Here is a 25,000-nt window from a genome sequence, read left to right as displayed (position 1 = left end):
GTTTGGGAAGGGGAGAGAATAAAAAAAGGAACAAAGAAAGGGGAAGGAAAGGAGCAAGAGAAGTGGGCAAGAGTGGAGGAAGGGGCCAGGGAAAGGAGATAGAAGGGAAACCATGGAAAGAGTGGGAGAGGAGAAGAAACAGAGAGAAGGAATGGGCTTGGGAAGGGGAGAGAATTAAGAGAAAATAAGAAAGATAAAAAAAAGAAGGTTAGACAGGGAAAATGGCAAGCCGGAGAAATCATCGTGGGTAGAAGGAGAAGAAGAGGGAAGGAAGGGGAGATAAATTATTAAATGGATGTGGGAAAAGAAAGGAAGAAAAAGAAGAAGAGGAGAAGGAGAAGGAAGAAGAGGGAAGGAATGGGAGAAAAATTATGAAATGGATGTGGGAAAAGAAAAGAAGAGAATGAAGGAAAGAAGAGGAGGAGGAAAAGGAAGAAGAGAATGAAGAATGAGTAAAGGAGGTTAAAGACAGTGACGGAAAGGTGTGCGAGAGAGAGAGAGAGAGAGAGAGAGAGAGAGAGAGAGAGAGAGAGAGAGAGAGAGAGAGAGAGAGAGAGAGAGAGAGAGAGAGAGAGAGAGTCTTTTGATCGCACATGCAGAAAGATAAAGAGAAATGTTGAGAAATGAGAAAGACATGTGAAGATGATATAGATCCCTCCTCCTCCTCCTCCTCCTCCTCCTCCTCCTACACTATATCTTCCTTCACCTTCCTCTGATGACAGGTACCAAACTTACCACCGCCAGAGAGAGAGAGAGAGAGAGAGAGAGAGAGAGAGAGAGAGAGAGAGAGAGAGAGAGAGAGAGAGAGATCGGGAAGACCAAAGCCAAACTAAACTTCACTTTACTTTTTTCTCACTCTTACGTGAACCAAAATTTATTGAGTTTATGTATTGGCACGCGACCTTACGGTGTGTGTGTATGTGTGTGTGTGTGTGTGTGCGCGCGCGATGTGATTCATACGTGATCCATATCTATTTAGTGCATGTATCTATAGTGGTGACTTTGATGGCATTGCTTGATCTTTGTAAACTCAAGTCTATTTCGCCTATGGGACTTTCTGGGTTACCAAGTATCAACATTTATTCTAAACATATTTTTTGCCAAAAGTAAAAGCTGACATGTTTGATATATGTACTTTTTAAAGCACAAGAATGGTCACATATCATTGTAAGCCTGATTTCACGCGCCTTTGCCTCATCTATAAGCAGACAGCGACAATAAATTAAGACTCCCAGGTCTGCAGAATGGCTTTGTTTTGCAAGAAATAAAGGAAGGTGAGCAATGCTTCCTTCCGGTATATATTCATGTAGAAATTATTTGAATTATTTAAATGAATTATTGTTGTACTTTTCCTCACAGCCCTATTAGAGAAGCAACTGAAATATATATTGCATTTCTGTTTCCTTTACGCCGAGGGACATGGTAGCACGGTGCTGCCCTCTGCTTACGCTGGAGTTTGGAGTCACTCGTCATGATAATAATGATGACAGTTTCGCAGGAGTTAATATTTAGCTTAATTTAATTCGTTTTCCTTTGTGTGTGACGTAAGGATTTGAAGTTCCTTTCGTGTTTTAGTTACGGTTCACGAAATATAATTTTTGATTTGTATATTTGCAATTTTTCATGATTACATTATCGAAACACACACACACACACACACACACACACACACACACACAGCTTGATTCACACATAGATTAAGTCAGAAAAAAAAACCGAGTCGCACATGTAAACACTCAAAATATACACGTGGAGAGAATACATAAACACACGCGAATAAGAGTAAACACACACACACACACACACACACACACACACACACACACACACACACACACACACACACACACACACACACACACACAGATGTACGTATAAGGCATTGGATATTTCTGAAGGAGGAAATCACATATATACATCAGTGAGAGAGAGAGAGAGAGAGAGAGAGAGAGAGAGAGAGAGAGAGAGAGAGAGAGAGAGAGAGAGAGCGCAAAATAAGCCTCCCGACAGGTAAGGTTCTGTAAATAAGCTAAAACTACCTTGGATAGGGTGAAAAGTGTGTCGCTGGAGAGAGAGAGAGAGAGAGAGAGAGAGAGAGAGAGAGAGAGAGAGAGAGAGAGAGAGAGAGAGAGAGAGAGAGAGAGAGAGAGCAGACGAACATACAGATGGGCAAGGGAGGGAAAAAAAAGAGGAGGAAGAGGGTGAGGACATTGATTTAAAGCAAAAAAAGAGGAGGAGGAGGAGGGTAAGGGGGAAGAGGTAGGGAAGGGAGGAAGAGGGGAATGGGAAAGGGGGAAGAGAGGTAGGGATGAGAGGAACAGGGGATTGGCAAAGGGGGAAGAGGATGGAGGAGGGGAGGAGAAAAGTGGGGGTGGAGGGTAGGGAAGGGGAAGGTGGAGGTGAATTTGCTATGTAGGGAGAAGGAAAGGGGTAAATAAACGAGGGAAATGGAGGAAACATGGAAATGCCGGCAACAGAAAACCTATTGGCCTTGGGGTTGTAAGAAGAAAAGGGAGGGGAAGGAAAGGGGAAGGGGAGAAGAGAGATAAATATAACATGGAAGAAGAGATAAATGCGGAGGGATAGAAGAGGGAAACATGAAAATAAATGGAGAAGGAAGAACAGTGGAGGAAGAAGGAAATGGAGATGAAGGAAAGAGCAAAGGGAAATGGATGGAAAGGGGAATATGGAAATAAATATAACAAAAAAAGAGGAAGAGAATGAATGAATGAAGGGAACAAAAACAAATAGAGGAGAAGGAAGAACGATGGAGAAAGAAGGAAAGGGGAAAGGGGAAAATGGAGATAGATATAACAATGAAGAGGAGAATAAGGAGGGATAGAGGAGGGGAACATGAAAATAAATAGAGGAGGAGGAAGGACGAAGATGGGGAGGGGGGTGAGGAGAGGGGGGGGGGCATGCGGGGGAGGGGAAGGGATCGCAGGGTAAGGATATATATGAGGTAAGGGGAAACGAGATGACAGGAACGGAGGTGAGATAAGGGAAGGGGAGAGAAGGGGAGGGGAGGAAAGGGGAAGGAAGGAGCTACATGTGATCTCTCCTCCCCTTCTTCCTAACCCCTCCCTTTACCCTCAAACCTGCCCCTTCCTTTCCCTTCCTTCTCCCCTTTCCTGTTTCCCTTCGGCCTTTCCCTTCTCTTTCTCTTTTCCGTCGTTCTACTGTCTTTCTTTTCTTCCTTTCCCTTTCCTTCTCTTCCCTTTCCTCCTCTCTCCTCCACTCGCCTTCACTTCCTCATTCTTTCCCTCTCCTCCCTTCCCTTCCCTTCTTCCTCCTTTCCTTCCTTTTTCCTCTCCTTGTCTCGTCTTCCTTTCCCTTCCCTTTTCGCTTTTCAACCTTTTCACTTCCTATCCCTTTCCTCGCCTCGCCTCTCCTTTCCTTTCCTTTTTTTTCCTTTCCATCCCTTCCCTTTCCCTTACCTCCCCTTCCTTTTCCTTCCCTTCCCTTACTTCCCCTTCCATTTCCTTCCCTTCTCTTTCCTTCCCTTTTCTTCCCTTCCTTTCCTTTCCTTTCCCTTACCTCCCCTTCCCTTTCCTCCCCTTCCCTTCCCTTCCCTCCCCTTCCCTTCCCTTCCCTTCCCTCCCCTTCTCTTTCCTTCCCTTCTCTTTCCTTCCCTTTCCTTCCCTTCGCTCCGTTTCCCATACCATTCCGCACTAACACAACCCTCCCCCACCCCACCTCACCCCAACTCAACACGCCCCCTACTCCCCCATTCCTGCACCACCCACGCCCCATAAACTCCTCCCCCACCCCATAATTCATCACACATTCCACTCGCATACTCCACTCCCTCATACCTCACGCGCACCCCACCCACACACATACCATCATACCACCCTCACTCACCCCTATCCCGCGCCACGCCACCCCACCAAACCCCATTCCATACCTTATCCCTTCTTCTCCACCTAACCACCTCCCCATCACCCCTTCCCTCCACTCTGCCCCGTTCCGTTCACCCCATCACCCTTTCATCCAAACATCCCCATGCATCCCTACACCCTACCCCCCCTCACCCCCAATACTTTTCCCCCATCCCCTCCACTACCACCACCGCCGTTTCACCCCATCACAACCCCCTCCAAAGTCAGGGTACAGCTCCCCCTTCCTCCCCTTCCCCTTCCATCCCCTCCTCTCCCTCCCCTTTCTCCACCCTTCCCCCCCCCGTCACTCCGAACGCAAAAACAGCCACACTCGGAAGATAATTTTAGACAGCCAGTGATGACGAAGAGAAGGAGGAGGAGGAGGAGGAGGAGGAAAGATAAGACCAGGAAAGGGGAGGAAGAGAAGATAAGGTGGGAAAGAGGTGAAGAAGAGAGAGAGAGAGAGAGAGAGAGAGAGAGAGAGAGAGAGAGAGAGAGAGAGAGAGAGAGAGAGAGAGAGAGAGAGAGAGAGAGATGGAAAGAAAATATACAAAAAAAAAAACTTTGGAGGAAATGGAAGGTGAAGTGAAAGAGGAAGTGAAGTGAAGGCGAGGTAAATAAAAGGGGAGGAGGGAAAAGGAGAAATGAAGATGTAAGAAAATAGGAAAATTATTAAATAGACGAAGAAAAATAGATAGGGCAAAAGAGGAAGGAGAGATAAAAAAAAAAGTGATAATTGAAAGGAGGAAAATAGAGGAAAGGAGAGAGGAAGAGAGGAAGGAAGGGGTTGGGATGGAAGGCAATGGAAAAGGGAAAGGGGGAATTAAAGGGAATATGTAAAGATGTAAGTAAAAGGGAGGGAAGAAGTGAATATGCCAAGAAAAGGAAGAGAGAGAGAGAGAGAGAGAGAGAGAGAGAGAGAGAGAGAGAGAGAGAGAGAGAGAGAGATGGGATGTGTATTGCTTATATATACGGTTTTTGCTACATCACAGAATCTCCTCTCTCTCTCTCTCTCACTCTCTCTCCTACGTAGACTGATATACCACGAAGTAAAGTTGGCATCCACTTAATTGTTTCCTCAGTAATGTCATCCTCTTCTCCTTTCCCTTTTTTCCTCATTGGAGGCGACGGGTCGAGGCCGAGGCTGAAAAAAAAAGAAGAAAAAAATTAAACCATTAGTGCCGCCATTCATAGAGACAAGAAAAACATAAAGAAAAATAAAGGAGGGGAACAGTGTAAAAATAAGACCAGAATTAATTTTGATTCTGCCGTTAACTAAAAATTATTCCCTTCGAAATTCTTGAAAATTTAATTAATGTTTGAATATATTAAACGCATATGATGAATATTTCTCATAATTTTGTTAATCTGTGGAAATATTGGTTAATATTGATTTATTCGAGTGTGAGGAAGCTGTAAATATGGGAAGAGAGAGAGAGAGAGAGAGAGAGAGAGAGAGAGAGAGAGAGAGAGAGAGAGAGAGAGAGAGAGTTTCTTCACTCAACCGTTCATTTCAGGGTCACACTAAGTCTTTTGCCTTGATAAGTGACAGAAATAAAATGGTGGAGAGAGAGAGAGAGAGAGAGAGAGAGAGAGAGAGAGAGAGAGAGAGAGAGAGAGAGAGAGCACCTCGTAATGTTTATCACGGTCGGCACCCCGCTGGTCACTGGCGTCAATGGGGGGAAAGAAGAGGACAGGTAAGCAGGGAGCGGAGCGGGGCGGGGCGGGGCGGAGAACTGCGTAGCGCCAGGTTTCGGTAAACGAGAAAGAGGCACCGTCAGGAATTGATTGGATAGGACAAGGGTAAAGGTTGTGGATGGATATGGAGATGAGAATTCAGAGTGAGGTGTGGCACTAGAAGTAAGGGCAAGGGAGGTGGATCAGGGGCAAGGAATGGGAGAGGAAAAGGTGTGCCATTTGAGGAAGACAAGGGAGATGGGACAAGGGCAGGGAATTGAAGGGGGAGAGGTGTACCACTCTGGATAGGGGCAAGGGAGGTGGGACAGGGAAGGGAAGGGGTGAGGTGTGCCATTTTTGTAGGGGCGAGAGAGGCATGTCAGGGATAGGAAATGGAAGAGGGAGAGTTGGGCCATTAGAGGTAAGGGTTGGGGTGGGTGGGACGGTGATGTGGTATGAAAAGGGAGTAGGAACGGCACTAATGGAATTGGAAGTAGTGGCGGTAGTGGAATTTTTTATGCCGCCCAAAGGCTATTTTATGTTGCCTGGTGGACGGCCCCGCTCCGTTAGTGGTGCATGCAGGCGAGGTTTATTTGAAGTGGCTGCCGTGATATATGACTAGCTTGGCCCATGCTCCCGGTGGTCTTCTTCACCGATGTCGCTGAAGTTAAGGGACTCGGCAGGGAATAGAGGTCCCGATTAGAGCAACCTCATTAAAGTCGATCTCTGGGTACTGCCGGAACCTTCACACACCACACACCCCTTGCTCAGGGAGGGACAGTAACCGCTCCTTCTCAGTGAAAAAAATCTGAGCTTTTTTTCAACAAAGGAGGCAGCTCAAGGGCAAAAACAAAAACAAAAAAAGCAACAAAAAAGCCCGCCAGGCGCTGCTCCGATGAAAGAAAACAGATCGAGAGGCCAGAAGAAAGGTCAAATTTGGGTGGAGAGGTGACTTGAGACTCTCCTCTTGAAAGAGCTCAAGTCGTAGGCAGGGGGAAATACAGACGAAGGATGGCTGTTCCGGAGTTAACCAGCGGGAGGGATAAAAGAATGAAGATGCTGGTTAACTCTTGCATAAGTGATTTGGACAGTACAGGGGTGAGCAAGAGTGGAAAGTCGTGCAGCCGGGCCGCGGGAGGGGGGAGGCATACAGTTGGCAAGTTCAGAGAAGCAGTCAGCATGAAAATATCGATAGAAGATAGAAAGAGATGCAACAATGCGGCGGAATTCAAGAAATAGGAGACTGCTAGTAAGAGGAGAGTGATGAGACGAAGAGCCTTTGACTCCAGTTTGTCTAGCAAAGCTGTGTTTTTGGAGCTCTCCCCACACATGAGATGCAAACTCCATACGAGGGTGGACAGCATCTGTGAGGGGGAGAAGAACTGACGGAGACGATACAGAACGCCCAACCTCGAGGAAGCTGATTTAGCGAAAGAGGAGATATGAAGTTTCCAGTTTAGATTTAGAGTTTAGGACAGACCGAAAATGTTTATTGTAGGTGACAGCTGAGTGTTATCGAAGAATAGGGGATAGGTGTTTGGAAGGTTGTGTCGAGTTGGTACGTGAATAAACTGAGTTTTTGAGGCACTGAAGGGCACTAAGTTCTTCCTGCCCCATTCAGAGATGATAGCAAAGTTTGAAGTTAAGTGTTCTGCAGCGTCAAGCCTAGAGTCTTGTAATTCCTGTTGGGAGGGTCTTTTGTTAAAACATGTTGAGTAATGCTGAGTAGAGTAGTCGACATAGGAGTGGAGCTTAACGGGGCTCTTACCTCCACCTGCCAGGTTGGAGCCCGACAGGGCAGAGCTTTAATTCACTGAGCTATCGGAGCGGTGTGTGTGTGTGTGTGTGTGTGTGTGTGTGTGTGTGTGTGTGTGTGTGTGTGTGTGTGTGTGTGTGTGTGTCACGTTCTTGTCCCCTTTTTTATACTATGATTCATCGTGTGTGTGTGTGTGTGTGTGTGTGTGTGTGTGTGTAATTCACCACGGCCTGATCATGAGTTGGACTCGCTCTCGCCAGCAGGTACCCTCCCGACACGAGCAAGTGCATGCTCATTAACGCGTCGATCTCTGGGTGCTGCCAGGACTTCACACACCACACACCCCATCCCCCTTGCTCAAGGGGGGACAGTAACCACTCCTAGTCAACGGAAAGAATCCGGCCTGAGCGGGGCTCGAACAGCCGCCTGTTTGGCCGTGAAGCCTTGCAGCGCAGCGCTCTACCGATTGAGCTACCGGAGCGTGTGTGTGGTGACCCTGGCCATTGACGTCAGCAGCAGAGTGACGTCACGGAGGCGAGGTCACCAGGGGGGTAGGGGGAGGGAGCGAGCGAGGGAGGGAGGGAGGTAAATCTAAATAAAGAAATAGAGAGGAAGGAGGGAAGTTTACGGGGTAGTATTAAGGAGGAAACGGATTGGGCATGGAGAGAGGGAGAGAAAAAAGGGATGGATAGTATAGGGAGGGAAAAGGAAAGGAGAAGAGGGAAGGAAGAGGAGAGGAAGTAAGTCCTGAGAGATAAGGGATGAAGAAAGGAAGGATGGTGAGAGGTATATATATATATATATATATATATATATATATATATATATATATATATATATATATATATATATATATATATATATATATATATATATATATATATATATATATATATATATAAATATATATATATATATATATATATATATATATATTGTTTATTCAGTATTTACTCGCACTCACAAATGTGCAACATTACTATCTCTTGGTGTTCTATCATTGGGCTGTAAATAACTTTTGGCGTAAAGGGCGACTTCACCTCTACGGTTGATGCGATCTTTGTTAAGTCTGTATTCAGATACTTAATATGTATTTGAAGTGTTAATGAATGTTTCAGCTATGGTAAATCGGTCAAAATTACATTTTGAAACAAGGCATCTCCGTTCATCAATCTTATCTTTCAGGCTCCTAACATTAAAACTTCATACTTTCAGTTTATCTTAAAAAAATCGCTCTAGTTATCTAGTTGTGTTGCCAGCGAGTGAACGATTAGACGTCAGGATAGGCGCATGCCATCCATTAACATGGACGGAGTGAGGAGACGCAGTCGAGAACGATTTTTTGATAGAGAATTCCGCACAGCTTCGTTATTTAGTTTTCCAAATCTAGCTGCTCTAACTGAGGACTTGTGCAGACCGTCCCTTTGGATATGATCCCAGGAGTTAAGGAATTCCACGTCAAGTTCCCTGCAAAGTGTCTTCAGGCGGCTGTTAAGGCAGAATGCGTTATTGTAAAACTCATTCGCAGCCGGCATAGGTGGAAAAATTCTTGAGAGAGAGAGAGAGAGAGAGAGAGAGAGAGAGAGAGAGTCAGTTTTACATTTCGTTTTTTACTATTTTATTTCTCTTTATGATGTCCAGTGACTGACAAGCGTTTGATGTGTGTGTATGTGTGTGTGTGTGTGTGTGTGTGTGTGTGTGTGTGTGTGTGTTTTCTCCCACAGTACCGGGATGTCACCAGTCTATTAATATATTTATATGTATGTCTGTGTGCGTATTTATGTATGTTTGTGATATTACTCGTGAACGAAATGGTTTTGGTAGAGTGGACAGGATTTGTTGTTGTTGTGGTTGTTGTTTTTGCTGTTCTCACTGTTGTTGGTGGTGGTTCTGATAATAGTGATAAAAGGGATGGTGATGGTGGAGGGGGAATGGTATTGATAGGATTGATGATGTCAGATTCGTTGGTAGTAGTGTTGGATGCAATATGGGTTGTGTTTATGGTGGTTGTGGTGGTGGTGGTAGTTGTGGTGTTGGTTGTGATGAGAGGAAGTTTTTAAGAAGTAGGGAGAGAGAGAGAGAGAGAGAGAAGGAAAGTATTGAGATCGCGGAGGAGGATTGGAAGGAGGATTGGAGGAGGATTGGAACGAAGGGGGGAGAGAGAGAGAGAGAGAGAGAGAGAGAGAGAGAGAGAGAGAGAGAGAGAGAGAGAGAGAGTATTGAGATCGCGGAGGAGGGTGGCTGGGGTAGTCACGGTGGATGTGGCGAGTCTGGCCGGGGTCTGGGCGGGCCGGGGCACCGGGCACCAAGCATGGCACCGCTGGCTGGCGTGGCCGGGCCCTGCCAGTGCCCGTCCTTCCCTCGCCTTGCCTGCTGTGTCGCCGCCGTGTCCGCAATCCCCTGACACACCGCCACGCCTTCCCCGCCACCACCGCTAGTAACTCCGGTGGTGATTGTGGTGACTGACTTCTTGGGAGGCATCACCACTACCACCACATCACCACTGCTAACTCGCACCACCCCGCGTGCTCCATGTGGTGCTAACCTCTCCGTCAGTGGTATTGCTGTGGAGGGAAACTCCACCACAACACTCTCCGTCCCTCGTGCTGTCGTGTAAACTCCCTGATTGCCATCACCATCATATACACCACCAGTCACTACCCAGGGTGCCAGGCTCTCACCTCCCCGATGCGATGGGGACTGTAGTTACGGGCTTCTGAGGAGCATCACCACCACCGCCAACAACAATAACAGCAAAAACATCAACAACAAATCAGCACCGCCACCTGAAAGAGAGACCCGTGGCTGTGATGGTACTCTCTTAGCATCACGTGTTGGTCATCTTATGAAGCCCTTTCTGCATCCTTTTTCTCCCCTGTTAACGCTTTTTTTCCTCTCCTTTGAAGCTCTTTCATCTTTTTGAAGCCCTTACCTCCCCAGTCAAGCCGAGTCGTCCTATCTGGAGCCATTTTAATTCCTTTTGAAGCCTATTTTTCCCCATTTGAAGTCTTTCATCTTCTTTTATGTATCTTTAACACCTGACTCCCCTGGTAGTCCCCTCCTCTTCCTCCTTCTCCACCTTCCTCCTTCTCCACCGCATGACCCCCTGATCATGACGGGGCACACTTGTCTTAGGGTCGGGGCAAGCTTTCCACTAGAGGGGATCTGCCTCACGCCTCCCTCTGGGAAGTAAGATTGACGGCCTGCGATGGGGAGACGCTTGGTGGTGAATCGTGTTTCTTTGGAGTGAATCATCGCTTGGTCTGAAGCCCCTTTATTAGAAATGATGCCTGCCTCATGTGCTCTTCAAAGGATGATGCTCATTCCTCGTATCTTCAAAGCCTGAAGCTAATTTAGTAAAGCCTTCTCTTTCGACCTGAAGCCTTGGTGTGACTGAAGCCATAAAGTTATCAGATCCTCAAAGCCTGAAGGCAATTATTGCAACTGAAGCCTTGTTATTCGTATAAACTGAAGACCAAAAGTTTTAATCCTCCAAGCCTAAATTCCCTGTGAAGCCCCCTTCTGCCCCCGTCCCTCAGTGCTGAAGCCTCTTCACGGAACAGAATTTGGAGACATTGTCGTGCTTCTAAAGAAACAGGCCGCTCTATGTCCCATTTTCTATAAGACTGAAACTGGTGGTGCGCCGCGTGTCTTTAAGCTTCATAGACAGAAAAGCACGAGATTATAACCAGACTGGCGACGCTGAAGCTGTGAACTGAAGCTCCTAAGCCTCACTTAGTACGTAAACACTATAAGCTCTTCGTGTGTGGTGCCCGCCGTCAACCAAAGAAAGTTAATGACTGACTCGCTGAAGAGACGAGTGGTCTCGGCCTCCCCTGCTCCTCACCACCACACGCCGCCGCCTCGCCACCACTTAGCCACTCGCCGCCCACACAGGTAAGAATGGTGTGCTGTGACGCCTTAAGGGGCCACTTGAGGTTCACGTGGCCTCATTGCTTGCCCCCCCCCCCCCCCCACACACACACCCGTTACCTCTTTGCCCCCTTGCTAATTGTCTCCGTTTTTCTGTTTCCCCGTAACCCCATTGTTCCTTCGCACTAACCCCACGGTGTTCTGTTGCCCTGTTGCCTGTTTTTCACGTTGTTCCTGTTGTCCCGTCGCCTTGTTGTTCTTTTCCCCCGCCGACCTGTTCTCTTATTTCCCTTTTCCCCTGTTGCCCCGTTGTTGCGCAGTTGTTCTCTTACTTTGTTGACCTCTTTGCGACGTTGTTCCTGTTGCATTGTTCCATTTTTGATCCGTTTTCCTGTTGTTCCAATGTTCCTGTTGCCCTGTTGCTCTCCTGGACTTGTTACTCTGATACATATGCTGTTTTCACTGTTGACCCACCTGTTGACCCATCAGTCCTTCACTCGGTTGCCCCGTTGTCCCATCAGTCTTTCACTCCCTTGCTCTTGACCCTCCCTTACTACTAACTGACTTTCTCCCTCCCTCTCTCCCTTTCCTTTTACATCCACCTCCTAATTCCCTTCTGCTTTTTTCTGCTCTTCTCCTCCTCTTCTTATTTATCAAAGTGTCCCCACTCTTGTTTGCTCTTCCGTTTCTGCTCTCTCTCTCTCTCTCTCTCTCTCTCTCTCTCTCTCTCTCTCTCTCTCTCTCTCTCTCTCTCTCTCTCATTGTCTTAAGTGGTCATAAGAGTTGTCTAGTCCGTGCTCATATAACGTTTCAGTGTAGTAATTTATTTTTCTCATCCATTTTATTATGCATTTTTTTGTAGAGTTTGGGTACGTTTGAGGAAGGAGAAAATGGGGATGGCGTTTGTTATTATTATTGTTACTATTGTTACTATTGTTTGTTATTTGTTCGTACTGGAGAAGGGCAGCAGTTATTAAAGACAAGTGAAAGGTATTACAGGAGTGTTAGATTTTTTTTTTTTTACGGTTTTGCCTATGGCGCCGGTAGGTCGGCCCCAGCTCATTGTGGCGCAGGCAAGCGTTTTGTAGTGGCGCCATCTTGCATCGTCCATCTCCACCTCTTCTCATATTATTGCGAACAGACTCCATAACCCCCCCCCCCCTTTCTCTCTCTCTCTCTCTCTCTCTCTCTCTCTCTCTCTCTCTCTCTCTCTCTCTCTCTCTCTCTCTCTCTCTCTCTCTCTCTCTCTCTCTCTCTCTCTCTCTCTCTCTCTCTGTGTGTGTGTGTGTGTGTGTGTGTGTGTGTGTGTGTGTGTCCCGGAAATGTCAGGCTCGTGATAGGGAAGGAGTGTCTGGTTTCCCTCTTTTTTAACACACACACACACACACACACACACACACACACACACACACACACACACAGGGGAAGCAATGTTCATCTCGTTGACTGACTTAACTGAATGAATGCGTGAATGAGTGAGTAGGTTACTGATTTACTCCCTCACTCTCCCTCACTCACCTACTCCGCGTCTTCCTTTTTTTTTATATTCTCACATGTGTATTTCCTCCCTCCCACTTCCTCCATCTCTCTTGCACTCATTCACTGGCTCCTTTTCCTCTTATACGACTCACGGTCCTGCCACACCTGTTCTTTCTCTCTCTGTCTCTGTCTCTGTCTCTCATTCACTTCCACCCTTCCATCTCCACACGCTTCTTCGCGGGCCTCAGGTTGGTATTGTCAGATGCTCCCACCTCTCACACACACTATTTCCAAAGGCCAAAAAGGAGGTTAATCGAGTTCTAATGAGTGATCTTTTAGGTTCACGGTACAGAAGAAGGCTCAGACTACCACCAGGGTCATAAAAGTACCCCTGGAAATGCCCTAAACTCCCACGAAAGACTAGTAAATTACGTGTTCTTGGGCGCAGAAATGTATAAAAATATGGCCCTCACAACCCTCATGAACACGTGTTTGGCTACGGTTTATGGCTGCTTCATTTCAACCTGGTCTCCTCCCCTCGTCCTATCTCCCCTCCTTCGTCTTTCTCTCCCCGTCCTCTTTACCTTCCTCCTCCTCCTCGTCTTCTTCCTCCTCTTCCTCCATCTCCCCATGCGTAGATCAAACCGTGCCTTAGTTAATTCTTCCCCCTCATCTACCTTCATCTCTGCCTCCTTGTATTCTCTCTCTCTCTCTCTCTCTCTCTCTCTCTCTCTCTCTCTCTCTCTCTCTCTCTCTCTCTCTCTCTCTCTCTCTCTCTCTCTCTCTCTCTCTCTCTCTCTCTCTCTCTCCTTTACCCCTTTTCTGTACCTTCTTCCTTTGTTTCAACGTTCGTCACTTGTTTCTTTTTCCTCCCTCCCCCTCTTTCCCTCCTCCCTCCCTGCGCTTCACGCCGCCCCATTCTCGTAAGGGTTGAGGTTCATGCCACCTCGTATAATAAGTCTATCCTTAAAGGTTTTTGGTGAATGGCTTTGTCCCTTTTCTGTTCCTCGTCTTTTCCCTGACCCTGCAGCCAGCGCCATGCTACCACATAACTTCTGCCTCAGTATGTGCCATCGCCCCCTTACTTTTACCTGCAGGAGTAATCAAGGTGCAGCTGAGGGGGTGGCAGTCATAGGTGACCTTGTGCCCCGTGTGTGCTGGTGTTAATGAGACAGAGACAGCCTAACACGCCGCGTTCATCTCTTTACAGGGTCGCATTGAGGCTTCGGTAGTACGTGCCACTCTCCGCCCGCCTCACACGCCCCTGAGGGAGCACACCACCAGAGCCACCTGGCCTGCCACAGACCGCTGACACGCAGTGTAGCGCCTCTGCCCTGACAACAACTGAAAGATTGTTTGTATGTGTATGTGTGGTAGAAAAGAGGAAAGCCCCGTCCCTCCCCGCCCATGCTGTGAGGGGTAGGCACCAAAGAGACTGAGCCGAGGGTTCCCGGCGTGAGTGCATCCTCCCGAGGCCAGTGTCTTCACTTGCCGCCCTGAGTGGCCCCGTGACCGACAAGCTGGCGGCACGACGCCCACCGGGCCCGCCCAAGCGGAGGAGCAGGATGCCACGGTGCTGCCGGTGTCTGTGCTGCAGCGAAGAGAGCTCTGACGACTCAGACCTGGAGGAGGAGGTGCCCCTGCCGCCCGGCCTGCTGCCCGTTGCCAACGAGGCCAAGGCACAGGAGACAGTCCCCGTCCACACGCCCTCCGCCAGCAGGTACGTCTACGGGCTTGAGGCGAGGCTCACGCGACCCCTGGCAGAAGGGATTGACAAGCGTGTGCTTCCATTCAGCTCATACCTCTTCCTCCTGTAACTTGTTATTATTGGTAATGTTACCTCCTCGGCCAACTGCAAGGATTTTGTTTTCGAATTATTTGTTCCTTTGTTCGTTTGTCTGTTTGGCTGAAAGCAAGATTATGAAAATATGGATTGACAAATAATCACCAAATTTACATAAATGCATCCTTAGGTCAGTATGTCAAGCTAGCTATACTTTGTGAAAAAATCCGATAAAAGCTGACAATAATGGCGAATTAATGAAAAGTAGCTGGATGAATGACTCCTTGTGGTCTTCAGACAAAACCCATTCATGCTTTGAGGGCAAACCCTGAGTACATCCCTTTATGACCAGGTTCACCCAGAGGGGGATTTCTGCGTCCTTGGGTGGTCTGGTCCCTTTCCAAAAGAAAAAAAATGTCTGAGTGAATGAGGGCGGCCATCTGCAAAATATAATGTTGGCTAATGTGGCGTGCGATATTTATTCTTTGTTCCACGCTGGTTATTTCAAAGAGCTTTGGAAATATATCCAGACAAATATCTAGTGGTTGCTGTCGTAAGTTTGCATATCACAGAAAAGTCAACTATTTTCCTAGGCGGTCAGCTCTCTCCTAGTGCCCGTTTGGGTATTATTATAATTATTATTACTATCATTATTAATATCATTATTATTATTATTATTATTATTATTATTATTATTATTATTATTATTATTATTATTATTATCATTATTATTATTATTATTATTATTATTATTATTATTATTATTATTATCATCATTATTATTATTACTTTTGTTGTTGTTGTTGTTGTTGTTGTTGTAGTACTAGGGAAGGCCAACTAGTTGAATGTCCCAACATTATTATTATTATTATTATTATTATTATTATTATTATTATTATTATTAGTAGTAGTAGTAGTAGTAGTAGTAGTAGTAGTAGTAGTAGTATAATTATTATATTATGATTTGTATTATATCGGTATTAAGGATGCTGCTTTTTACAATAGAGGAAGCAAAAAGGCCCTCTAATCGCTGCTTCCGTAAAGGAAAAAGTTGTCCAAACTGAGTGTCATATTCGATTAGTGAGGCGTCGATACTTTTCTCTTGAAAGAGCTCGAGTAATGATTCAAAAGTTTTTTTTTCTTTTAATACCGTGGAAGTTCATATTGTCACTGAGTTGATAAGTTGCTGGTAGTCTATAACTTTGCCCTTTTGTTGCTTCTGGTATGTCAGGACAGCGGTGGTGGTGGGCCAAAAACGCATATTTTGCAACCAGAAGATTTTTCACCACACCGACACCTCAGGCCATTGCCGTCACCTCTCGCCGCGGCGCGCCGCCACGCCCCGCGGCCCACCCTGATCACTGCGCCTAAAAATAACCAAAAATTACGTTTCCTTCTCAGTGCCGCGCCACCGCCCCCAACGGAGACATATAGCGGTGGTTTTGAGCCCCCTATCCTACCGCGCCCCCTCACCCCTGTCTACCTTACCCCACCCTGCCCCACCACAGCCTCCTACGTGCTCCGCCTCGCCCCGCCCTTCCTTAAGCCTTATGGCGTAGTCTTGCATCACAGTTGATAAAAAGACTTTCCTCACGGTTACCTCGGCGTCGCGGCGAACACGGGCGGCGACGCGTTTTTTGCCCCAACCCACACACGGTCGGCCATTCCTTGGGTAAATATGTTATGCTCCGTGATTTTTTTTAACCGAGTGCTCTGCGTCAGTCGCCTTTTTCTTTGTTTTGCCGCCCCAAACACGGGTGGTCGTCACCATAGTAAATACGGGAAGCACTTTTTCTTCCGTTTTTTTTTATTTCAATTTTCATTTTTACCACACGCGGTGTCTCTGATAAATACCCTTTTTTCATAGGCTTAAACGCTGGCGGCCATTTCTTGAGTAAATGCGAGAAGCGGCTTCTTTTTCTTGGCAGTGGTACTCACGGTTAATATAATTGGTATCGTTCATTTAGCAATTAAATTATTTGTGTATATACCACCTGTGCTGCTGCGTCAGGTGATAAGCGAGACGAAAGCAACATTTTCTGAACGAACACGATGTTTTCACGCAAACATAGCTTACTCAGGAAGCTAAACAAGCGTAAGTAAATTTTGGAGTGAGCGTGATGGATGATGGAACTTATTTCTTCTTAAATAGAGACTTTACAACTCTGCAAAGCGTCTAATTTAAAAGTTCTTGAGTCAGACTCCTCAAGAAAAATAGTGCCGAATATAATGAAAAATGAAATAAGTAAGATAACAGTATGAATAAAAATAATGTGTGTGCGTATGTGGAGAGGAATTCTTCCCATTCGATTTTGCAAAGCTTATCATTCGAAAGCACTTGAGATGTGGACCTCGCAAGAAAATGGTCCGTCTCCTCGTCATGAAGACCTAGTAAATATATAAGAAGGTAACTCAATAAGATAAACTATATATATATATATATATATATATATATATATATATATATATATATATATATATATATATATATATATATATATATATATATATATATATATATATATATATATATATATATATATATATATATATATATTATTTGTTGATAAGTAACTAGATATTTAAATAAATAGAAATATAAACATAGGGAACGGACTAATAAAGAATAATCAACAGGTGTGTGGAACTGGGCCATAAAAAACAGGACAAAAATAAGGGTGAATAAACTTCGATATTTGGCGACGACCTGATTACTTGGATCGACGAAGACCCAGCGATGCGGGTCGTGGCAGGGGGGTGAGGGGGAGGGTGGGGGTGGGTGGCAGAGGAGGGAAATATTTCATGAGAGAAGTGGGAGTGGCAGAAAGGAGAATAGGAAGACGGGACATAACAGCAGAGGAGGAAGAAGGGATGTAATAGGAGAGGAGGAATAGGGAGCTTGGAAGAGGAGGGGGGCTAAGGGGTGGGAGAGGAGGAGGAAGAAGGGAGGGGGATAGAGGGAGGTGAAGGGCTCTGACCTGTGTGGAGGTAAGGAAGGGAGCTTGAACTTAAAATCTAGGTATTATTATTAGTATTGCTATTATTATTATTATTATTATTATTATTATTATTATTATTATTATTATTATTATTATTGGGTTGATATGTGTGTATACATATATAGGTCATGGCAAGGGTTGGGGGCGTGAATGGCGGCGGCAGGTGCTGGGGGTGGGGGCGGGAGTGCTGGGGAGTGGGTGGGGGAGAGTGATGGGGGGTACGTCCCTCCGCCCATCACCGTACCTGACTCATGGCCACCACCTCTCCTACTACCTTCAATCTCATGTAGCTTTATAAATTCCACCTCCTCTGTCACATCCCCCTCTATAGCTCCCCCCCCTTACTCTACATCCCCCTTCTTAGAACCCCCCTTCACTGTCACATCCCATTTTTTTTAGCTCCTTCCCCCCCTCACTCTACATCCCCATGGAGATAGAATCATACCTCCATGGGCACACCCCTTCCTCCCCTTATCGTTCACCCCTCCCTTCCCGGGCCCTGTCTTCCCTACTCTACACTCCCTCCCTTCCTGCCCTGCTTCATGCGCTTTCTTACTCCACACAGCTCCCCTCCCTTCTTCCCCTTCCCTCCGCGCGTCATGGCTCCCCCTACATCACAGGCCACACTCCCCTCCCCTCCCCTCCCTTCCTTCCTCCCTCATTTGACTCCGCCTCGTGTAATATCTCATGGCATGGTTGCGTCTCGTCAGGTCATTAATCATCAAACAGCCTCGGAGTGCTTTGGTGCAGGAATGGAGGCAGGCAGGCAGTGGAACAGACTAGAGGGTACGCGTCAAACCCTCGCCTTGAAATCTATGAGCCGAGAACACGTCTTCAGTGACAGGGAGTTTATGAATCAGCGTTTCTCAGATACCCGTGTCCGTCTTTGAACCCTCTCATCCGTCACCACGCCTCTCCTCGCCCCGCCCCCTGTCTGTCATTTGACTCATCCTCACCGGTGGTAGAAATTGGCTAACAAAGAGGATAGCAGATGAATGAAGCAAACGTTAGAGAGGCGGTGGCTAAGTTATCAGCCTGTGGGCGTGGTGAGCCCGTGGGCCAAAATTCGAGTCCCACTAAAACACGCTGATTTTTTAAACCATCGCCGAGTGGCGGAAGATTACCCACATGCTGCCCAGATTTTCAGTCAACCCTAACTTCAGCGACTGGTCAAAAGGAGTACCGGTAGAGGCAACATGGGGCAAGCAAGTAATATACCACGGCAGCCTCTCTATATAAAATTCGCCTGCGCCATTAACTGGCTGGGGTCGTCGGAAAGACCCCTGAAGAAAGCCTACCGCCGCTATAGGCAGCACCTAAAAAAAGAAATCATGTTGGCTGTTCAAAAAGAATTGAAATTATGAAATGAAGGTTAGATAAATTTATGGACGATGATGAATGTTTAGTTTGGAAAACCTGCCATCGCAGCTAAGCTGGGTTTTTTTATAGTCCCATGGATTCCTTGTGAATCCATGTATCATCCTAGTGTTCCTTGTGGGTCGGTTCATTAAGTATTCAGGTATAACCTCCCCAACTTGGTAATTTCTGTATGTTGCCTAAACCTATTTATTAAATCCATCGCCGCTCTCTCTCTCTCTCTCTCTCTCTCTCTCTCTCTCTCTCTCTCTCTCTCTCTCTCTCTCTCTCTCTCTCAAAACTGGCTTTCTGAAGTTGTCCGTGAGAGTGACTCTATTCCTGCTGCTTTTGCTAAACCCAAGTCCTCGCAAATGCCCATAACAACGCCACCTCCAAAAGGGATACGAGGGGCAAGAAGGGAAATGTAGCTAAGAATAAAGAACTCGTCATAATGTAAACGAGGCCAGAAAAGTGTAAAGACAACACAAAAATAAAGGAGGAAGGTAAATACAGAAGTGAGGTCGAAAGGTGAATGGGTTTACAGACAGGTGTGCATTGGCAGTGTGAGAAACGCAACACACACACACACACACACACACACACACACACACACACACACACACACACACACACACACACACACACTAACAGACACGCCCCCTTCCTCCCCACATATACAAACACAGCCGCCCGCCCCTGCTTCCCTCAGTCATAGTTACACACCCAAGTTATTAATGTGTTGATCACCTTATTAAACATTTGCACACATTCCAAACACCCTCAAAAATAATCGTGCAAGAGAGGCGACGATTCCAGAGGTGGGGTCGAGCGGCCTGACGTCGGAGGGGGCTGGGCAGGGCAGGGCGAGGCGGGGCAAGGTATGGCCAATTTTTATCGTGCGTCGCCAAGTAGTTGGGATGAATGCGATGTGTGGAAGAGGAGGAGGAGGAGGAGAAGGAGAAGGAGGAGGAGGAGGAGGAGGAAAAGGCGAAAGCAGATGAGAAAATAACGTAGATCAAAGGAGAAGGAGGAATGTTGGAGGGGTGAAAATATGAGGTAAATAGAGAGCGTGGGCGAGGAGGAGGATGACGACGAAAAGGAGGAGGAGGAAGAGGAGGAGACAGAAAAGATGGATAAGGATCGAGAGGAGGTTGAGATGGGGCAGAGACGAAGGGGAGAGGGGATGGGTGTGGAGAAGTTAAAAATAGTTCTTTACGGGGGTGGTTAGTGGGGAGGGGGGTGATGGGGGAAAGGGGTACAGGTGAGGCTGGGGCTGCCACGGGTGTGTGTGTGTGTGTGTGTGTGTGTGTGTGTGTGTGTGTGTGTGTTGATGGTAGTGGCGAAGTCAGTCAATTAAATCTTTCCTTTCATGCTTAATGTGTGTGTGTGTGTGTGTGTGTGTGTGTGTGTGTGTGTGTGTGTGTGTATCAGCATTTAATTGAAATATGCCTTCGTGTGGGTGTGAATGACATATATAATTTTTTTATTATTTTTTTTACAGCAAAGGAGACAGTTTAAGGGCAAAAAAAGGTTCTCGTCGCACGAAGCTAAACACTTCTTCTTCAATCGAGTTGTTAATGTTTGGAACTCTCTACCCTGTGATGTCGTTGATAGTACAGCAGTTACGGCCTTCAAGAATAGATTAGACAAGTGTTTTGAATCCAACCAGCAACTAAGATATTACTCATTGTCGTAATAACGTTAAGTTCTTTCGAATACTGGTGTCCTTGTCTGCTTTTATCGCCCGGTTAGTGGTAGCAGTAATGGTAGTTCTTTCCTCTTTCCTACATAATTTCCATGCAGTTTTTCCATGCTGCATGGTTCTTTTTCCTTTCCTGCCAGCTTTGGCTGGAGGGATGGGGGGTGGGGAGGAGCCTTCGCCTTTGCTGTCCTTCATCTTCCACCTTTGATTAGATAGTTAGTGTAGCTTGTCACAAACAGCCTCGTAAGGACCAGCAGGTCTGCTGTTGTTTGTTCTTCCTTAGTGTTCCTCCTTTGTGTTCCTTTGTGAAATATGCCCCCCCCATCCTGTGTACTATTCTGAAAGCTTTCCAGAAGTGTCCCTCTCAACGGTATGTATGGAATTCCTGAATTCTACATTCACTAATCATCATCCAACCTAATTTCCCAACAGAGGTTGTCATAAATACCTTTTGATTCCCATCTCAACCATGATAGCATCCATAGAGTTTTTCTGTTGATCTTCAGTTCTCGGAGAATGTATGATAATGTTGTAATAACAGCTGCATATTATGCAGCAATTCGTGTTAGAGATGTGGCAGATGCCGTTTCTCGTTTGGTTATTTATTTACTTTAAGACGCCGCAGGCGATAATGCTTGGTGTTCGCCAAACCGTTGCGTTTTTAAGGGTGCAGATTACTCCCTTGCTCACCTCACCAGCAAAAGCTTGGCGGTCGGTAAGCCACGAGCGAGTAACCATTCAGTGTGATGTCAGCGCAGGTTGTCCACACCTTAGCCTTAATAGACAGTTATCCGTACACCTTTCCACACTCTCTCTGACTAAAACTACACTCCCTCACCTTCCAACGTGTTAGTCAGCCACATCCCTCACTGATGACACACACACACACACACACACACACACACACACACACACATCGATTCTCCACAACTGTCAAAATCGCAAAAGTTCATTTCTCATTCGTGTTTGTTGTTGTTTTTCTTTTTCTTTCGCGTGTTTAACTTTGCACTCTGAGCGGACTAAGCCAAGAGGAGCTGGCACTGAGGTGAGGAATGGCCCAGGAGGAGGAGGAGGAGGAGGTGGAGCAGTAATAATAGTAGTGAATGAGAAATTAATGTGTGGAAGTAAATGGTATCGGCGGAGGAGGTAGTGGAAAAAATGGAGGAGGAGGAGGAAGGGGTGTTAAATCTGTAAAATGATTATGAAAGAGAGAGAGAGAGAGAGAGAGAGAGAGAGAGAGAGAGAGAGAGAGAGAGTAAAAGCATGTATTAATTAATGAGTGAATATGGCACAAGTATGACTTAGAAAGAAAAGGGTAGAAGGCGTGTGAATGATGGTAGAAAGGAATTTTAGGTAGTCGGAAAGATACAACATAAATATGATTAGGAGTGTGAATAGAGATCAAAGGGATTGAGGAGGAGGAAAATGTGCAGAAAAAAAGGCGAAGGGGGAGGAAGCGAAAGAAAGATAGAGGAAAGCAAAGAGATAATGAAAGCTTATGAATAGCAGCAGAATGAAGGTGAAGGAGGAAGAGACGGACCGAGTTAAGGGGGATAAGAGGAGTAGAAAGGAGATTGGATAAGAATTAGAAAACAAGGAGGGATGAAGGGAAAGGGTTGGGAACAGAAGGACGATGAGGAAAGATGAAAGACGATGAAGAGGAGAGATTAAAGGAATAAAGAGGACAAAGTGAAACGTGAAAAAGTAAGGAGAGAGGAGATTAAAGGAAAGAAAGTTTGTGAAGAACGGAAAGAAGAATAAAGATAGATAGATAGAGGGAAGAAATGTGGAAGGGGAGGAGAAGGAGGAGGAGGAGGAGGAATGAAGGGGTGTGGCTCATATGTTGCTGAAGCCAGACTGATTTATGAAGGTTGGGGCAGGTGAGGGGGGGAGGGAGAGGGAGGAGAGGGGAGGTAAGTTTGAAGGTAAGGGTTGAGGAGGAGGGGTGATGGAGGTGGAGGGAGAGAGGAGGGAAGAGGGGAGAAGGGAGGTAAGCATGAAGGTTAGGGTTGAGGAGGAGGGGAGAGGAGGAAGGGGTGATGGGTGCGAGGTATATGGGCAGGTAAGGGGGAGCGGGGGGGGGGGGGAGATAAGGGGGTTGGGGTGAGGTATTTTTAGTCAAAAGTATGTTTTTATGGCGTTTTTTCTTCATGTGGGTAGGGAGGGAAGGAGGGGAGAGGGAGAAAGTAAAGGATGGAGGTATAAAAGGGGGAGGGAAGGAAAAAAAAAAAGGAAAGAGTGAATGAGGAAGTGAAGGGGAGGAAATTATATGTGTGAGTAAAGAAGGGAAGGAAAGAGGAAGACGAAATTAGGAAGAATTGAGTTATTGAGGAATAGAAAGAGTGAGTGAGTGTGTGTCTGTGAGGAAGAACGTTTTAGATGTGTAAGTGAGTTATTGAGGAATAGAAAGAGTGAGTGAGTGAGTGTCTGTGAGGAAGAACGTTTTAGATGTGTAAGTGAGTTATTGAGGAATAGAAAGAGTGAGTGAGTGAATGTCTGTGAGGAAGAACGTTGTAGATGTGTAAGTGAATGTGACGTGGGCGTGAAACAAACCGAATTAGTGAGTTAAAAAAATGACAAAGTAATACCATTTATAATATGTGGCTATGAGGGTCTTGTCACACACACACACACACACACACACACACACACACACACACACACACACACACACACACACACACACACACACACACACACACACACACACACACACACACTTCAGGATTCGGTCAAGGCCCTCTCTTTGTTTTTGTCTCCTTGAAGCAACATATTTTCCGCCCAATTGACTTTTTATTAATTCTATTTCTAAGCAGCTCTGCGGCCCTCCGTTGATGTGGCAGCCAACTAACTAACTAACGATTAATAAACAGTTGAATAAATAAATATGAAACAATTAGGCAAAAATATATATATTTTTTTAAATAAAGCAATTTTTAGATGAGTACAAAAAAAAGAAAAAAATATACATAGAGCAAGTAGGTTATATATTTTCTAAACGTTTGCCGTTAATATTAATGTCTTTGTCAGATACTATTTCCACCACATTCATTGTCACTATTACTGTGTTATTATTATTATTATTATTATCATTATTATTATTATTATTATTATTATTATTATTATTATTATTATTATTATGATTAAGAATAATGATAAAAACTAATTAATTTATTGCTGTTGGTCTCAACTACTCCTATGCTCCTATTACAACCACCGCCAGTACTACTAATTATATTACTACTTCTGATAAGAACACATTCACTTTCATCACTTTTATTGCCTTTTTTTATTTGCGTTTCGTTATTATTTTAATAGTGGCAACTTTTCTTAATTATACTCACACTGTCTGCCGCTGCTCCACTGTCGGAAGACAAAGTTTGTGGACAGCGTAAGGAAACAATAATAGCAATAATATAAACAATGATGAGGCCAATAATATTTGTTAATATTATTGATGCTAATATTGGTTATTATTATTTTTATTATTATTATTATTATTATTATTATTATTATTATTATTATTATTATAATTATTATTATTATTAGTATTGTTATTATTATTATTATTATAATTTATATTAGTAACAAGAATAGGGATAACAACAGCAGCAACAACGATGATAATACAGTGGTAATGTTGTACGATCCATGGATCGTGTTATGTTGGCAACTTATCTTGGCCCCTCACTGTGTGTGTGTGTGTGTGTGTGTGTGTGTGTGTGTGTGTGTGTGTGTGTGTGTAATTCACCATGGTTTGATCTCTCTCTGAACTCGCGATAGCCAGTCTTTAGCTTCTCTCAGTGAGCTTGGAGCTTACAAGTGAGGATCTTTGCGTACGGTTAGAACCTCACACGTTGGGAGGCGGGACACAACCCCCGACTGACACTTGATAACCATTCACTGCTGGTAGACAGGGTTCACGGATTCAAAGAGACTACCCATCCGCCTCAACTCTACCCATGAATCGAACCCAGGACCTCTCTGTTGTGACTTGCGCGTGTTAACCACAATATTGTGTGTGTGTGTGTGTGTGTGTGTGTGTGTGTGTGTGTGTGTGTGTGTGTGTGTCCAATTTGAACAGTGTCACGAAGGATGATAAAGTATGCCCCCCCTTCTCTCTCTCTCTCTCTCTCTCTCTCTCTCTCTCTCTCTCTCTCTCTCTCTCTCTCTCTCTCTCTCTCTCTCTCTCTCTGTGTGTGTGTGTGTGTGTGTGTGTGTGTGTGTGTGTGTGTGTGTGTTTGGCTGTTTCTCTTTATTTATTTTATCTACACACACACACACACACACACACACACACACACACACACACACACACACACTCACGCCTAGGCCGTCAGCCAGGCAGTTACTCGATCAGTCGGTAATTATCGCCTGTCTTGGCATGACGACAATTAAATCATCGTTGCCCGTCTGCTTGTTTGTTTGTTCTTTGTCAGTTACCAAGACATTTAGAAAACGGATTGGCATAATGTTAGCAGATTCATTTGGGAA

The 25,000-nt window shown here is 45.5% G+C and overlaps 1 protein-coding gene across 2 annotated transcripts in view; it reads left to right on the top strand.

Annotated features, from left to right (window-relative positions):
* LOC126982511 (fibroblast growth factor 1-like) overlaps window positions 1-25,000 on the top strand; it is a 43,855-nt gene that overhangs the window by 10,635 nt on the left and 8,220 nt on the right. The window contains exons 1-2 of one of the 2 annotated variants that reach the window (XM_050834617.1): window positions 9,568-11,211; window positions 13,877-14,386. In XM_050834617.1, coding sequence (XP_050690574.1) covers window positions 14,232-14,386 — 155 coding nt within the window. In that variant the 5' untranslated portion in view covers window positions 9,568-11,211; window positions 13,877-14,231. Of the gene's footprint in view, window positions 1-9,567; window positions 11,212-13,876; window positions 14,387-25,000 lie in introns of those variants that run through there. The other variant, XM_050834618.1, reaches the window with a different exon arrangement.

The sequence above is a fragment of the Eriocheir sinensis genome, chromosome 51, assembly GCF_024679095.1.
Source record: "Eriocheir sinensis breed Jianghai 21 chromosome 51, ASM2467909v1, whole genome shotgun sequence".
Classification (NCBI taxonomy): Eukaryota; Metazoa; Arthropoda; class Malacostraca; order Decapoda; family Varunidae; genus Eriocheir; species Eriocheir sinensis.
This window is presented reverse-complemented; position numbering and strand designations above follow the sequence as displayed.